The sequence below is a fragment of the Pteropus medius genome, unplaced genomic scaffold, assembly GCF_902729225.1.
Source record: "Pteropus medius unplaced genomic scaffold, Ma_sr-lr_union100, whole genome shotgun sequence".
In the NCBI taxonomy this organism is placed as follows: Eukaryota; Metazoa; Chordata; class Mammalia; order Chiroptera; family Pteropodidae; genus Pteropus; species Pteropus medius.
The window spans coordinates 1,610,812-1,627,636 of NW_024352789.1; the positions used below are offsets into that span (position 1 = coordinate 1,610,812).

General features: G+C 50.6%; 2 protein-coding genes and 1 non-coding gene across 3 annotated transcripts; 1 reads left to right on the forward strand and 2 right to left on the reverse strand.

Annotated features, from left to right (window-relative positions):
- Nucleotides 1-1,630: 1,630 nt before the first annotated feature.
- On the reverse strand, nucleotides 1,631-1,702 carry TRNAM-CAU (transfer RNA methionine (anticodon CAU)). Its single transcript has one exon. It is a non-coding gene; the product is annotated as a tRNA-Met (tRNA).
- Nucleotides 1,703-1,929: 227 nt separating this feature from the next.
- ILF2 (interleukin enhancer binding factor 2) lies at nucleotides 1,930-8,339 on the forward strand. The gene is made up of 14 exons (XM_039849885.1): nucleotides 1,930-2,042; nucleotides 2,738-2,797; nucleotides 2,999-3,041; nucleotides 3,485-3,589; nucleotides 4,413-4,490; nucleotides 4,795-4,897; nucleotides 5,500-5,565; nucleotides 5,863-5,979; nucleotides 6,404-6,482; nucleotides 6,721-6,808; nucleotides 7,150-7,211; nucleotides 7,287-7,401; nucleotides 7,602-7,692; nucleotides 7,835-8,339. Exons 1-14 carry the CDS (start codon nucleotides 2,038-2,040, stop codon nucleotides 7,993-7,995), a joined length of 1,173 nt encoding a protein of 390 aa, XP_039705819.1. The 5' UTR covers nucleotides 1,930-2,037; the 3' UTR covers nucleotides 7,996-8,339.
- Nucleotides 8,340-8,514: 175 nt separating this feature from the next.
- Nucleotides 8,515-10,265, reverse strand: SNAPIN (SNAP associated protein). The gene is made up of 4 exons (XM_039849886.1): nucleotides 10,060-10,265; nucleotides 9,757-9,803; nucleotides 9,453-9,571; nucleotides 8,515-9,142 (listed from the first exon to the last, which is right to left on the reverse strand). Exons 1-4 carry the CDS (start codon nucleotides 10,200-10,202, stop codon nucleotides 9,041-9,043), a joined length of 411 nt encoding a protein of 136 aa, XP_039705820.1. The 5' UTR covers nucleotides 10,203-10,265; the 3' UTR covers nucleotides 8,515-9,040.
- Nucleotides 10,266-16,825: the final 6,560 nt, after the last annotated feature.

Below are 16,825 nucleotides of genomic sequence, written 5' to 3' on the forward strand. Positions count from 1 at the left end.
AGATACTGTGAGGTCTGACACGTCTTTATCTGGAGCCCAGGAAGGAGGGAGCTAATAGGATAGAAGCAACACATGAAGAGATAATGGCTGAGAAACTTAAGTATACTGAGCCACAGATTCAAGTTTGACAAACCTCAAATAAGATGGGGGAAAAATCCGCATCTAGATCTATCAGAGTGAAACTGATGGATCTTAAATCAAAAATAACATCTTTAAAATCGAAAGAAGTATTGATTACCTTCAAAGGGCAACTGTTAGATTGGTAACTTCCCCCCATCCCCACAGTAAAAGTGGAAGCACCACTGTTTGTGCCGGGAGAAAAAAAAAAAACCCTCTCAATCTAGAAACCCATACCCAGAAAAAATATCCTTCAAACACAAAGATGAAATAAAGACATATTCAGACAAATCAAAATCAAGAAAGTTAGCTACCGGCAAATGGGCACAAATTCTCAAGAAGAAGAATAGTATTTCAAATGAATGGTTGGCAATTCCGGGAAGGCATAAAAAGTATTAAAAAATGGTAATTCTAAATCACCACTAATTTAATTAATACACATTAATGTCTTGTAGGATTGAAAATATACATAGAATCTAAATGCTGTGCACATATAATATACGCCTACACCCAAGAGAAAGAAATGCATCTGAATCTTGTACAAAAGTGTTTATAGCAGCTTCGTTGATAACGGCCCTCAAACTGGAACCAACCCAAATGTATTAGGTGTGACTCAGCCAGCTGGAGGTCTTGAATTCATCAAAATTCCTCATATGAACCAACTTTCCGAAGTGATAAAAATGTTCTTTATCTCAACCCGGGTGGTCGTTACATAGACGGACTTCAGTACTTAAAATTAATCGAGCTGTAGGCTTAAGATCTGTGCATTTTGTCATAGTAAATGAAACACCAATGAAGTACTTAAAAGAATCACCCAACAGCGATAGCATATAATACTGAAGGGAGTGATGGTGGTAAATAGAATTAAATTACTCATGCATTTTTCAAGAAGAGAGTAAAAGTATTGGGTAATATTAGGCTTCGCTAAGTCAAGGATGCAAGTTGTAATTTTTAGGGTAACTACTAAAAGAGAATAAAAAGGGCGTAATTTTCCATTAGCAGAGGCGGGGAGGGAATAATAAACATGAATCAGTGCGAAAGAAGGCGCGCAGGGGAGAAAGAGCGCGACGGGGCAGGCGACGCACGTGGCGACGTGGTGACCGGCGAGCGAACAGAGGGGAATCGGCGTCCGCGCGGGGGGCCTCGCGGAGGGCGGGGTCAGGTAGTGGAGGAAGAGCAGAGATGGGGTATCGGGGCCGCGGACGCGTCGAGTCCTTCCCCCCTCGCTCTTTTTCTGAGACCTCAGTTTCCCTTCGAGTGCCTCACCGGCGGCGTTTTGTCCCGTCTGATTGAGTCGCCAGACTGCTTCGTTTTCCTAAATCCCCTTCTGTGTCCTGTTTGTTCACTGTTGCCTGAAGTGCCCTCGTATTCTCCCATTTCATTGGCTAATGGCAAAAACAGCCTCCTAAAGCTGTTTTTTTGAGAGAGGAGAAGGCAAAAGGATGCTGTTTATATTTCTTGAAAAAATTGAAATTAAAAATACTATCTTAGGTGAAGAAGGAAAAACATCCGATAGCAGAGGATGGTTTCGATCCATCGACCTCTGGGTTATGGGCCCAGCACGCTTCCGCTGCGCCACTCTGCTATCTGAGAGCGCGAGGTCTCTTTGCTCCTATAGAAAGTGATCTACGTAGTCGCTGTCCTCACGTCTTTACACAGCGCCACCTAGTGTCTGATAAGGAAATCGCCATTAGTGTGGCCTCTGTTCCTATTGGCTAGTTTCTGACACAGCAGGCTTTTGTTATTGGTTCCCAAGCCGGCTTGTCAGAGTAAACCAATGGGCATGAGCAGAGGCGTCGCGCGGGCGCCAATCGCGCCGCGGTTTGTTGGGACACGCCGGCAAGCCGCCTCTCCAGTTATCGGCTCCTCCGCGGAAGGGGGCGGTTGGAGTGGTCTCCATTGTTCGCGGCTTAGGGCGCCATGAGGTGAGGGCGCTGGGTTCTTCTGGGAAGGTTGGGGGCATTTGACGGGAAACCTTGGGGAGGCGGGCCGCAAGGAGTCGGAGGACCTGAAAGGACCACGTGCGGCGCGCTGCCCTAGCACCCGAGCGCCCCAGGTCTGGGCGAGTGGGAGGTCCGAGGCCGCAGAGGCGGGGAACCCAGGGCCTCGGGTGGCGGTGGGGCCCAGGGCCGGCAGGCGGGCTCCACACCCTGGCCTCTGAGGGGTTTAGGTGAGGGGGGACGTCCCCCCCTGTGTCCCTCTGAGGGGTTTAGGTGAGGAGGAGCCCCCCCTGTGTCCCCCATCTACACTGAGAAGGCTGGGACGTGCCTCATTCATCCTTAGGGCCAAATGCTTGACAGGTTGTGCCGTTAAATGTTGTAGTACGTTAGTGAGTAAATGAGCGTTCACTTTAGTCTCCGAAGTACCCAGGATTATGGGGGATTTCTTGTAGGAGCTCAGTGTTTGAGCCCCGTCATTATTTTGTGGGGGTTGTTATCTAGAGGGAAGAGGTCACGGGCGTGAGGCTGCATTTGGAACAGGGAGAAGTTTAAGGGGGAAAGGGGATTCTTGGCTTCCAGAGGAAAGCCCAGAGCAACAGAGACGGGCCAACTTGAAATGATGGCGGAGAGATTCCTTTAACGAGGGCAAAACAAGTTACAGTCTGTTTTTGCGTTTTTAGGGGTGACCGAGGCCGAGGTCGCGGAGGGCGCTTTGGTTCCAGAGGAGGCCCAGGAGGAGGGTGAGTGCCAGGTTTAAGCACCTCTGCCCTGATTAGTTTCTGTTTCCCTCATCCAAGCAGGAGTTTGGCGTGGACTCATGTTACCTGCTTCTGTGAGGTCCAGCTGTGGTTTAGAAACAGCAGGAGAGCTAAATGAGTTTGGCCCCTCATGCTAAGTCACTCGATTTCTGTGGTTAATTTGGATTGTTTTCCTTATTTTAGGTTCAGGCCCTTTGTGCCGCACATCCCGTTTGATTTCTATTTGGTGAGTATCGTGGTCTCTGTTCAGTTGACAGAGAACTGGCGCCTGGCCGCTTTCCACTTACAGTTTCATGGAGCCCGACACCTCCCTGTGGATGAAGTCAGATGGTGGGAAAAGGGATTCGTGAATGGAGTTGGGATTTTGAGTTAGCTGTGTGTTGCTTTACGTACAAAAACACTGTGAGGTGATTCCTTGGCTACTGTTGGCAGTCACGTGGTTGTAATCTTTTTCTGAATAGTTAAAGTTATCTCAGGTTTGTCTGTTAATATGTAGATAGCGAGAGCTTAAATTATGGCTATTCTTTCCAACTTGTATCCTTGTTCGAACATCTTAAGGAAGAAAAACAAGTGTAGAACTTTTAAAAAATTTTTTTCTATTGTGGCAACAAAAAGAACCTCCTGTGTATTATTTTCGACAGAGTATATAATTGTTTATTCCTTCCTTAGTGCGAGATGGCCTTCCCCCGGGTCAAGCCAGCGCCTGATGAAACTTCCTTCAGTGAGGCCTTGCTGAAGAGGAATCAGGACCTTGCTCCTAATTCTGCTGAACAAGTATGTTCTTTTGGCTTCCTTCCTGTGAGTCCTCTAGGAAAGCTAGGGTAGTGCGAAACTATGGGCGGGATTAGTCATCAGAGCCTAAACTCCATGGAGGGTTCACAGCGGTCCCCCCGTATGCGAGACCTCCGTGTCTGAAACCGTGGACGGTACTGAACTCTGTACGTACTGTCTTTTTTCCTATACATACGTACCTATGATAAAGTTTAACTTATAAATTAGGCACAGTAAAGGGTTAACAGCTAATAATAGGACAATTATAACAACACAAGAGTTATGTGAACGTCGTATCATATCGAACTTCTGTGACGATGGCAGGCGATGCCCCTGGGGTGAGCTGAGGGGAGGTGAGTGGCGCAGGCGTGCGGCGCAGCCCAGGCTCCTCCTGTAAGGGGTGGTCACTGTGATTCCTGGGATCTGATCACCAAGGCGGGTGCTGGCCGGAGGCATATGTCGCCTGCGTGTGCTGGACAGAGGGGTGCTGCACGTCCGGAGCGGGACTGCGCAGTTTAAAACTTGTTTATTTGTGGGATGTTCCACTCAATGTTCTCGACAACGGTTGACTGCAGGCAACAAACCACGGAGAGCGGAACTGCGGATAAGCGGGGAGACCGTAGTTCTCATTTCTCACTGGATGGGGGGATGGCGCTGGACGAGTGCATCAGAAAGTTGTTCTGTTCTGGCACGTTCAAGGCCAGAGGGTCGGGGTTTTCAAAGCACCGTGTCAGCCTTGACTCTGCTCGTGGAAGCGCTGAGCGGGAGACACTCACTCTGAGCAGCTTTTCACCTTAGGTTATTTTTGTTTCCTGCTGTTTTTCAGGCCTCTATCCTTTCTCTGGTGACAAAAATAAACAACGTGATTGACAATTTGATTGTGGCTCCAGGGACATTTGAAGTGGTGAGTTTTTGATGATATAGCCCTAGGAAAGTGCAGCTGTGGCAGCGTGGAAATGTTATCGGCTCCCGTCTCAATTCTTTCCTTACCTGTCATGCGAAGCCAGACCTGAAATGGGGAAGTACAGTGGAATCTCTTCGTGGTAGGGATCTTGGGGACACGACTTGTGTCGTTGTTATCAGCTAACTGTGATACTTTTCGTGTGGTTTTGGGGATATGATTTGACTTCTGCAACTTCCAGATCTGGGTAATGAGGAGCTGGGCAATCTTTTCACCTTTTTTCCCCCTGAAATCCCTTTTCCAACAGCAAATTGAAGAAGTTCGACAGGTGGGATCTTATAAAAAGGGAACGATGACCACGGGGCACAACGTGGCCGACCTGGTGGTAATCCTAAAGATTCTGCCAACGTGTGAGTGGACCTCTTTCTGGCCATGAGGACAGAACATAGCAGTTGGGTTTGAGACATAGGGACCTTTAAAGCTCCAATTTCTTTGGAAAAAGGCTATTTGGAAGACACACGGGAAATTTATTTTTTGATGTGTGAGGGTGATAAGGGACACATTCTGGAGTGTGTGTCTGAGAGAATGTATGGCCAGTTACTATAAGACGATGTTTCTCCACTGGGGCTGATGTTGCCCCCATTCCTCAGGGGTCACTGGCAGTGGCTACAGATGTTTGAGCTACTGGCGTCAAGCGGGTGGTGGCCAGGGAGGCTGCAAGCATCCTACAGGGCACAGGGTCGGCCCTGCCCCTCAGCCCCCAAACAGTTATTCAGCCCAAAGTGGCAGCAGTGCCCCCCTAGGGAAGGGGTGTGGGTGGAGGAGGTGCCCTGTGCCCTGAGCTGTCCAAGTGCTCTGTCCAGGCATTAGTTTCCCCATGTAAAAGTGTTTTTTCTGTTGCTTGCCCTTGCTTCGGCCTTGAACGTGGGCAGAAATCAGTGCAGAACAGCCTGGAATGTACAGGATGTGTGCATAGTAATGATAGCGTTTGTTATCTCCTCTCTCGACCTAGTGGAAGCTGTCGCTGCCCTAGGGAACAAAGTCGTGGAGAGCCTCAGAGCGCAGGACCCTTCTGAAGGTCTGAGTTTGTTCCCGAACGTGTATCTCGTGCTCATGGGAGCCGGCTCCGTGCTCACAAGTACACGCCTAACAAAGTCGGGGCAGGCGGAAGGAGGAGCGGGTGTGGAGTTCTGCATCCGGGAAGTTTTGGCTGGAGTCTCCCCTGTTCAAAATCCTGTTACCTCCCTTCCTTTTAAAACTCTGGATTCCAGATCCTCATTCTGGACTCCTGCATCTAAAGCCCACCTGTGCCCCACCCTGGATGTCATGGCGTCACGATGGAAATGTGAGTCGGTGCTTTTGGTTTCTCTTTCAGTTCTGACCATGCTGACCAACGAAACTGGCTTCGAGATCAGCTCGTCTGACGCGACGGTGAAGATCCTCATCACGACAGTGCCGCCCAACCTCCGGAAACTGGACCCAGAACTCCACTGTTGGTCCCTGTCCTCCGTTGCTGGGAAACTTGGGGGAAATTCAAACATGCTGTAAAGTCGCTGTCGACTTAACTCGTGGCTATGTATGCCACATGAAAACCTGCTGGGACCCGCGTTCAGCCCCAAACTTTGCTCGCTCCTTCTGTAATTTGGAGACAGGTTTACCAGCTTGCTGGTGAAACCGTCAGACAGGATGGCCAGGAAAGCACTTTGAGGACTTGAGAGATGAGGACAGGGAGTGTTCATGCAGGGGGTTGGCTTTTGGAGAAAAGCATGGACAAGCGATTCGCTGATCCGAGGAATGGGGGAGGCTCCAAGAGTCACACTGTCCCGCCCGCCTTCTGAGCACTGAACGGCGGCGGTGGGTTGTGGTGCTGGCTCACTCAGAGTGCTTCACCCTGGCCTGTCGTGCTTGTCTTCCAGTGGACATCAAGGTGTTGCAGAGTGCCCTAGCAGCCATCCGGCACGCCCGCTGGTTTGAGGAAAATGCCTCTCAGTCCACGTGAGTCCCTCCCTCTCTAAGATAAGCAGTCTTGCTAACTTCAGTGAATAGCGGGGTGCCCATACTTCTCCCATGGAAATTTTTGACTCAGCCTTCTGTCTGGATTTTGATTTTTACATTAAGTAACCGAACTTAAATAGAGAGAAAGAACTCATAGTTCTTGAAATAGCTTCAGCTCTGTAGCTCAGGTGGGGGACTACGTGATTGCATTGCTTTTAATCCTTGGGTCCCTCTTCAGAGTTAAAGTTCTCATCAGACTGCTGAAGGACCTGAGGATTCGTTTTCCTGGCTTTGAGCCCCTCACACCCTGGATCCTCGACCTCCTCGTGAGTAGAGGGCGGTCGGGGTTCTCAGTTACCCCTATTTAGCAGCGGTTACTGTACCTACTAGAATCTGAAGTTTTGTGAAGCTTCAAAGAAATCTCACTGACGGACAAGAAATCCAGTAACGTTTATCCACTGGGCGCTTGGTTATCACTGCCCTTTTATCATTTTACTACGGCTGTCACGTCACTGATGTGCTCATGGAGAGAATATACTGGACCCGCAGTCACTTCAGAGTCGCTTCTGAACGTGGAAATGTTGGCTAGACCTTAACGGACCAGTTTTCCTCGCAACAGTTGAAGGTTCTTGTTTGAAGATCTAGTGCCACATGTGTTCTTTTCCAGGGGCACTATGCCGTGATGAACAACCCCACCAGACAGCCTTTGGCCCTGAACGTGGCATACAGGTATCGCGTGCTCCTCTGGGTTTGGGGCTGGATGTCGGCTGTCTCGTGTGCTCTTCATACTGCTCTGTGTTTCAGGCGCTGCTTGCAGATTCTGGCCGCAGGACTGTTCCTGCCAGGGTCGATGGGCATCACGGACCCCTGTGAGAGTGGCAACTTCAGAGTACACACAGTCATGACTCTGGAACAGCAGGTACTGGGGCAGCTCGCAAAGGCTCTGTTGTGCCCCACTCTAGAATACTCCCGGTCAGAGGCAAAGGGAATGTGATCTGTAGAGATCAAGGATTTGGGGGTTCTCGTAGTTTGGTTTTGAAATTAAAAGTTGTCTTCGTCTCCATTTGCATGAGACTGTTAGGCTGCCTGCTCATTTACACTCGCTCTGCTCTCCCTCAGGACATGGTCTGCTACACGGCTCAGACGCTGGTCCGAATACTCTCGCATGGTGGCTTCAGGAAGATCCTTGGCCAGGAGGGTGATGCCAGCTGTGAGTGACCACCGTGGGCGAGGGGTCTAGGTGCTCTGGTCTGCACAGCAGCTCTGCACTGCTCCATGTCTCAGTGTCCCCACTGCGCAGATCGTGACCTGTACGCTGGGCTACTTGTCTGAAGTGACCTTTTCTTTTCTAGATCTTGCTTCTGAAATATCTACCTGGGATGGAGTGATAGTGACACCTTCAGAAAAGGCTTATGAGAAGCCGCCAGAGAAGAAGGAAGGAGAGGAAGAGGAGGAGAATGCAGAAGAACCACCTCCGGGAGAGGAGGAGGAAAGCATGGAGACGCAGGAGTGACCTTTGCCTTCACCCTCTTTCTTACCCAAGGGGAAGGAAGACCGGAGCCTAGGCTAACTGCCACTGGGCTTTCTATGGTGGCATTTCTGAGGGATGGGGAGACGGGGGAAAAAAAAACTCTATGGAAGGAAGTGTCGTCCCACAGATTTCTGCCGTTGGCCTAGTAGCCAGAAGTCCCCCATCTATAGTGAAGCAGGATACCAACTTTTCTTCCTTAATACTGTAAACTCCCCAGCTTCCAGAAACCTCTCAACCAGTACTTTGTTGTTGAAATGTGAACTGTTGATGTCTGGAAATTTTTTTCTAGGAAAAATGATTAAAGTACTTCCTAGTAGGGCTCTTGATCTTGTTTTTCCTTGGCCATCTAGCAACCTTTGTTTTGGCTTGCTTTTTATACTCCTCATTGAAAATGATACTTGTGTCTTTTCATTGTAAACACTAGATCACAGCTGAACCTGTACTTGGATTAAAATACAAAACAACTTTTGGAAACGTTCTATATACCAGAGTAAACAAGAATACTGATTAAGCATTTATTGAATTAAGTGGTTCTAGCAAGACTGCTACTGTATTCAAGCTAGTGAAATCAACAGGAAGGCATAGGGGGCGCTGACCTTGACTTTGCCTGCCTCTCCAGATCGTCAGTGTAAACATGAAAATGAGAAGTCACAGGTAGAGGACATGCTGCCCAGGCCCCAACAACCAGCCATGTAACAGGAAGCCCCTCCCTGGTTAACTAGGCTTGAAATAGGTAGAGGTAGGCCTTGAGTATATAGCTTTAAAAGAAAATGCAGGCCTCAGCTCATTCTTGGAACGAAGCAAGAGCTGTAATACAGCCTTTGGGATCCTGAGTCCTGCCTTACAAAAGTTTCTTTGGACCCCCGCCCCCCACACACACACACAAATGAGTAAGACTTTTAAGTGCTTCAACACAAACCGTACGACTGCTTTTTCATGTCCCAAGGTTTACAGGGTGTCCTGGAGGAAAAGCAGCTGAAAAATAGTGCTTGTGCTATTCTGAGGCCATGGGCCCGCTTCTGGTCTGTCATTTGCTTGGTGAACCAGACGGGTAAACTCCTGAATCCAGCATTGCCCTCCTCCGGGCTGTCTCCTTGGCAACACTGTGGTTTAGCCGCCTCAGGCGTTCCTACAAGACGAGATTTGGAATTTCAATAACTGCTCTGTGAGAGGCTTTAGAGCTCACCATGTCACCTGGAAAATAGCTTAGGCTTGTTCCATCTCAAAGTAATCTAAGTTATGTAAGTATAAATGATGGCATTGAGCATAACTGACTTCTGTTATGGCAGACACTAATTTGGTTAACACTCCCTTTCCCCAAAGACGTTAAAAATTATGACTTTCATTACGTTGAGGGCTGAGACATCCTTTGAAAATTGGAGAAATACCCAAGACACTTACAAAGCAGAACAAAGAATCACCGCGGACAGGAAACTTACCTGGGCATTCTGTAAAATGTTGTTGACCAAGACAACTCGTCGCCGGGCATTAAGGAGCTTCTTCACATAGGGGTCGAGATCCAGGGCCACCTTCTGATCCTCATTGATACGGCACAGTTCTGGGGGGCGGAAGTAAGGTGCAACTAACACCTACTGGCTCACTTCTTTTTCTTAGGCAAAGAAGGCTAGTAGACTTGCACACACATGGACCACAGTAACGAGAAACTTAAAAGAGTCTGTTGGCAGCGCTGACGTGCTGGAAGCGACAGAAACCCAGCCCACAGGTTGGTAAAACGGTACTCACCAGTAGCTAGGTTGTCGATTTGTTCCCGGAGCTCCACCTGGCTCTCTCTGCAAAGAGGTACAAGGTCTGTACAGAACTCAACAGCCCTGTTTCTTGCGTGTCCCAAGCGCCGAGGGAATTCAGCCTCACTCCCCACTCCGCGGCCTTCTGTGGGTCTGCCCAGCCTCCAATCAGTGCCCCAAATTCATTCTCAGCCCCAACAGAACGCCAGCAGGCATCCATCGTGGCTCCGCCCACTCGTGGCCACGCCCCTACAATGCCAAATCCAGGTGAGACCCCGCCCCGACCGTCCCTCCCGGGCACCTGACGGCGTGGACGTGAGAGTCGAGCTGCTGCACAGCGGGTCTCAGGAACTCGAGGAGCCCCTCGGCGAAGAGGTCGCGGCCTGCGGGCCCCGCCACCGGGGTTCCTGCGCCGGACACAGCGGCGGACCCAGCCCCCGCCATCACAAACTGCACTCACGCCCGGAACCTGCCGCCAGGGTCGCCGGGAACTGAGGCCCGCGGAAGTGCGGGGCGGACCGAGGCGCGGGATTTCTGGGAAATGGAGTTGCCGGGGGCGGGGCCTGAGGGCTGCCGGGAGTTGTAGTTCTTCAGGGGCCTCCAGGGAGCGGGGCTTTTGAGTAGCACCTGACTTTGGGAGCTAGGGAAGGCACTATTTTGTTTTTTTGGGGTGGTGGCAGGGGAGGGGTACTTTTTTTCTCCAAAGGTGAAAAACAAATTCTTATATCCCTCCTTGACCATAGTCTTCCTATGCAAACTTTATGAAAAAAATATATTCATAGTATAGTTTTATATCTCTAAATTTAAGTGTTTTTAATGGCCCTAAAATATGTACAAAACTGCATATGAATATTATTCAGCCTTAGGAGTAAAATGCTGTTACATGCTAGGATTAACCCTGAAGATATACTAAGTGAAATAAGCCAGACACAGAAGGACAAATATTTTCTGATGCCGCCTATATGAGGTACCTAGAGCAAATTCATGGAGGTAAAATGTGATTTTATCTCTGTATGAAACAGCGGTGCCAGGGGCATGGGGAAGGGGGAGTTATTGTTTAATGAGTAGTTTCATTATGGGGTGAGTGGTGGTGATGGTTGTACAATAATGTGAATTTGCTTAATGCCACTGAACTATATACTTAAAAATGGTTAAAGTGGTAAATTTTATGTGTATTTTTCCACAGTAAAACCTTCATGTGTTCTCATACTTTCATTTTTTTCCTCTTTCATTTTCATGGCTTTCGGGAAAGTTTCCATCTCTTGTTGAATTTTCAACAAGAGTCACAGCCCCCTGTCCCTTAAGCTCTAATGTTTTCCAGTGGCTCACAATTCTATGGGCCATGGAAGAAGATGAGCATACAGAAATGCTCCTCGAAGGCAAAGGTGTCCATAGAAATTGCTGACCCCCCGAGAAAGAAGATACCTACCAAGAAGGGTTCCTGTGGTTAACTGGGTTCAGATTTAAAAACAGCCCAGCAGCCACTTCTAAAGCCATGCTTTAGGAAAAAGATGACACTGAACTGCTGGCCTGCACTGTGTTCCTGCTGCCTGAGCCAGCCCCTATAAAGGAGCTCCTGGAATTGTATTCCAACCAATAGGACTGAAGCTTTTCCTGTCCAATCAGAACTCTACAGCTTATATCCCTCCCCCATCAGTATCTTTGCTGACCAATCACAGTGGCTCCATTCTGACCAATCAGGACAGTACCTGTTGCACCAATTGAACTGCGAAGATTCGGAGTCCTCATTTGTATGAGGAAGGCATATCAATCAGGGACCAGGGCGGGGACTTCTGTCTACATAAGTCCGCTCCCCTGTGGCCCTGGAGCTAGCTTTCCTTTTCCAGGGACCACTGGAGGCTGTGTTCCCCTGATTAGAGCTGAAGCACCCAAATCCCCTCACTGGAGCGGAGCTGTCCAGCAGGAGAGATGCCTCACCCCAGGGCTTCCTTGCCCAAGGGTCACCTGGCAGCCTCGCCGTTGCGCAGCCGCGCCCTCTCGAAATTAAGCTGGGACACGATCGAACTGTTCTGCAGCCATGCTGTTCTCACAGTAGAGCTGCTTGCACTGAATAAAAAATTGTTTTTCACTGCACTCCAAGCTGGAGATTTTTGTTGGCTTTGAATTGGTGCCAATGACCATCGATTGACCAGATAGATGGGCACCAGGATATTAAGCCTTGAGCTCCATCCTCAAGAATAAAGAAGATGTTTAAATCACTGGGAGAGTGTGGTCAACAGCTGTAAACCTGGGAGCCCTGCCTGATAACTTCTAAAGCCTTACACACTTTTCGTTGTTTCTCATGTTTGTTTTCCTGTGTCTTTCCCTGTGGTGATTAGAGGTAAAACTCTCAGGAGAGGCTGGGGACTTATTTTGGGGAGTGAGCACGAAAGCAGGTAGCTGGGCAACCAGTCAGGCTTTTGGAAGAGTAAGCCTGGGGCAAGGGGGAGGTGGTGGCGGTGCTGAGGAGCAAAGGAAAAGGGCCAAGTCCTTGAGGCCTGTGCCGGGGGCAGAGAACAGGGCTGGCCTGGGCTAGGAAAGGAGGCTGACGTCCCAGTGTGGAGTCGGGAAGCCCCTGCGTTGGGCCACAGCACAGTCCTGTCATGTGCAGCTTTAAAGTAGGGTTGCCTGGTTTAGAAAACAAAAAGCAAAAAAGAAAAAAACTTGGAATGGTAAGTAAATTTGAATTTCAGATAAACAAAAGGTATTTTTTTAGTATAAGTACTTTATCTGGTAATCCTACTTCAAAGGCTGGTTCTCTGAGGAAAACCGCTCTGTGTTTTATTCTTTCCTTCACACTCCTGTCCTTATCACCTCCCCTTAGCTCTTATCTCTCACGAAGGCATCTCAAGACTCCGGACAGATCTTCTTGCCTCCACCTCTACTCTCCAGGTCAGTCTGCATTCTAAAATACCGGGCAGATTACAGAGCAGCCTTGCTCAGGGAAAGTGCCGAAAGGGACTTCCAGAATCCACCCGTCTTTGGCTCCTCGGACATCTCAAACAGGCCGAGTAAGGGTCTTACAGAAACTCTGAAGTTTGCCAACAGGTTGAAGGCCAGGACCAGTTCAATTATTCCTTCTCGAAACACTTATCACATTCCAACCATCACGACACAGGTATTCGGCGCAAACCACTCCTCCCGGCCTGCAGTGGCCCTCCAGTCCTTGTCTTTTCTCTGGAGGCTGAAGGAGATGTGATCATCAGACCTCCCCTCTCCATTGTCTCCCATCTCCCCTCCCGCTGGCTGGTGCTTCGGCTGACCTGCCAGGTCCCTGGTGACCTGAAGGTGGGTCCCAGCACAGGTCTATGAAGAAGCTTTGAACAGATGCTGTGGCTCTGCCTGGCGGGCTAGCTGCACCCCACCTCCAGTGCCCGGCATTACCAGGGGGGCCTTGCAGACAGCCTTTTCACAGTGTCTCCCATCCTCATGTCTTTGGGTTCTTCGACCCAACTCTAGCGTGTGTGCGTGTGTGTGCGCGTGTGTGTGTGCGCGTGTGTGCGTGCACGTGTGTGCTCCCCCACACCTCTGTTAGAGAGCAAAATCCAACCAAGTAAATCTGAAGATCTACTTGGTTTTATTAAGCGATTCGTAAATCTCATGAATTGGGCAGCAACCCTCTAACAACCAGGTTTTTATAGGCAGAAAGAGGGTGGGACGAGAAAATTAAGAGTGGATTATTTCAGGCAAGGACATCTTTCCTTAGGGGAAGGCCAGGGTCTGACCAGGCAGATGACCTCGCTAGTGCTGGCCAGCCATTCCAGGTTGATTGGTTTAAAATTCCACTCCTGGACGAGGCTGAAACTGCTATTAGATTAGTTATTAAAGTTTGGTTTGGTGATGTGGCTTAGCAGGAGTGACTCCATTTTGGCCTGTTGTTTCTTATAAAAAAAAAAATTTTTTTTTAACACTTCCAGCAAGCAACCTCAGACACCAGCCGAATGTCTGAGAATTCAGCTCAATTCTGACGCCACGTACCTGCACAGCCCACTGGGCAGAAGCATTGGATTCCACAGATCGAGGGTTCGGTCCCGTGAAACATGCCTCTACCCCCGCCCCACTTCAGATGCCAGTCGAAAGTCCAGGTTGTCACTTGTGCTTCTGACCTACTGGCTATAATTGGAGGTTCCCATGACCCCCTCCTAGAGTTCCATTAATTTGCTAGAGCTGATCGCAGAACTCAGACATTGTACTTTCTAGATTACTAATTTATTACAAATGGATAGAACTCGGAAATGGCCAGGTGGGAGATGAATGAGGCAAAGTGTGGGGGAAGGGCGAGGAGGTTCCACACCCTCTTCAGGCGCCATCCCCCAGATCCCCACGTATCCACCAACCCGGAAGCTCTCTGAAGCCTCTTCTTTTGGGTTTTTATAGAGGCTTCGTGACACAGGCGTGATTGACTAAATCATTGGCCATTGATGTCTGAACTCGACCGCCGGCCCCTCTCCCCTCCCTGGAAGTTGGGGTGGGGGATGACACTGAAAGTTCCAATTGTTTACTCACAAGGTTGGTTATCCTGGCAACCAGCCCCCATTTTTAGGAGGGCTCCCAAAGCACCTCATTAACATAACAAAAGTAACCGCTGCTATCACATGAAATGCCAAGGGTTTTAGGAGCTCTGTGCCAGGAACAGGGTTGAAGACTCAATATATACTTCTCATAAATCACATATCACATCGTGGATGGGTTTAAATCTTAGTCTGTTAATTACCTTGCACTCAAAGGTAAAGAAGTAAATCAAGCCTAAATGGAGAATCAAGTTGTCAGACAAACTCAAAGAGAGTCTGGAGGCTTTGCTGGAAATACATGATAAAGATTTATTCAAGGGTCTTAGCGTTTGCAAACCGGGAACACAGCTAGGCAAAAACCCAGAAGTGTCCCAGAGAAGAAAGAAAAGTGAAAGTTTTTAGAGTATAAAGTGCATTTTGAGAGTGATCAGTCTTGCATCTTTAGCCCTAGGACTGGTCCAGGATGAGGGGTGGTGTGGAAGGTGGGCGCCAGGAGGTCTGGTCACGCCTGCTGGTCTGGATACGTGAGTCCTTCATGGGGGCAGAGGGTCGTGAGGTCCCGACGTAGATCCAGGCACTGACGCCGGGTTGGAAAGTTCAGAAAGGTTTCCGCTCCCAGGCTGGAGGGGACACAACGCAATCTTTCCTCAGGCCTCGGCCTTCACAGTGATGACGGTGTCACCGGCTTGGTTAAGGTGACTCCGTTTTATATTCCCTATGTTCAATCTTTCCTCGAAGTGAATCCTTTAGAGAGGCCTCCTGGGCCTCAGCTGCCCCAGACCTGCCAGCCCTGGGAGGCAAGAGGCCCATGACGAGGCTGCAGCCCCCGTCACTGCTCCCGGAGCCTTCCTGGGCCTGTCCCCACTTCACACTCCCTTTCCCTGGCGCACAGCATGCTCTTTTAGACCTGAGTACTTTTATATTTGTTCCCTCTATTTGGAATATTCTTCCTCCTTCTCTGTTAAACTTCCCTTTGACTTTCCAGATCGTTTCTCGATCTCTTCTCTGTGCTCCAAACGCCCTTCGAACGAACGACGATGCCTCGTTCCCGTCTGTCTCGCACGCTCTCCGCAGACAGCTGAGTGAGTGAAAGTCCGACCCGCGAGCCAGGCTGCCCCCTCGTGTGCCACTCCACCCGGGGCAGTCATCAGGGGCAGCCACCAGGGCCCGGACCTCGGAGATGCTCGCAGTGCGGTGAGCAGCAGGCGCAGCCGGGGGGCCCGTGGCTGTCGGGGTCAGTTCCCTGTGCCGTGTTGGGGGTGAGTTCTTGAGGCAGGAGGAACACAGAGGCAGCAAGAAGGGGGCTTTGATGCCAGCTGTCGCCTCATTGCCCATGTCCACCAGGACCCTCAAAGCTCCCAACCCTGCCCACCAGGATGCCTCCGAGTCCCCTGACCACCAGGTCACGGTGCCTTGACATTTTCATAGCCCTGAGGCTCACACTAGGAAGAGCGGCCCCAACCTGGTCTGAGCTGACACTTGGAGCCAGTTCGAGGCGGGTGTAGAGGGCACGGGGCCAGTCCTTTCGGACGGCCACCGTGGCACTAAGAGCACCGAGTCAGCAGGACAGGGTGGGACTGGAGGCACTCTGGGCAGGGGACCCCTGGGCTGGAAAAGGCTGACCTGGGAGAGAGAAAAGCGAGGGTGCACCCAGCACCTTGGGAGTCCCCCCGTTCTCAAAGGACCCAGGCACCCTGGCCCACCCCCTGCCTAGGGGCTGAGGCGCCCTGGGCATCCCACCGGCAGACCAGTTGGGGAGGCAGAGAAGCATGTGTCGGGCACTCACTGCCGCCTCGGGCCCCTTTCCGTTTCCAGCCCCCCCTTCTTACCCTGGAATCTTTGTGTGAGGTCATCTCCAGATACGTGCGTGGGCACAGGCGTGTGAACTGTACGGAGCTGGCACGGGCCCTGACTCCTCTAGACCCGCTGAGCCCCGTCTTCTCACGTGCTTGAGCCTCTGCTGATCTGATGTACTATGGGGGGAAGGGGCGGGCCTGAAGCCACGAGATAAAATATCGAGGCAAACTGCTAGGTGACAAGGGAAGTCACGTTTGGGGGAACAGCCTTGGTAGCTGTCTTGGGGGAGGAGCAAAGTATCTGGGAAGGCAGAGGCCTGGGGGGGTCATCCCAGGGACGGTGGCCCCAGGCTGTGTGCCTTGAGAGGGTGGGGAAGCCGATCTCCCTGCAGCTAGCTCCCTTTCCCTCCCCAGGGTTTCCTGGAGGCCCTCAGAGGCACCCCGTGCAAGGCCACCCGGGAACCAGCTCGCCCGGGGTGGCCTACACTGCCCATCAGCACGAGCCTTGGCCGAGCCCACAGAAAACCCCAAGTTCCTTCCAAGTAAAGGTTGTGAGCAGCTGCCCGGGCTGCTGCGCCCCAGCCTCGCGCCCATGCTCAGGGAGAGCGGAAGGAATCGCAGGACACACCTGCAGCCCAGGTCACTGTGGCTCTCTACCCACGTGGTCCTTCCCAGCGCTCACTTCTGCAGGCCTAGACCACATGCTGCAGTCCAGAGGTCATGCAGCCCAGGTCATACAAAAAAAGACTCGAGCTCACGT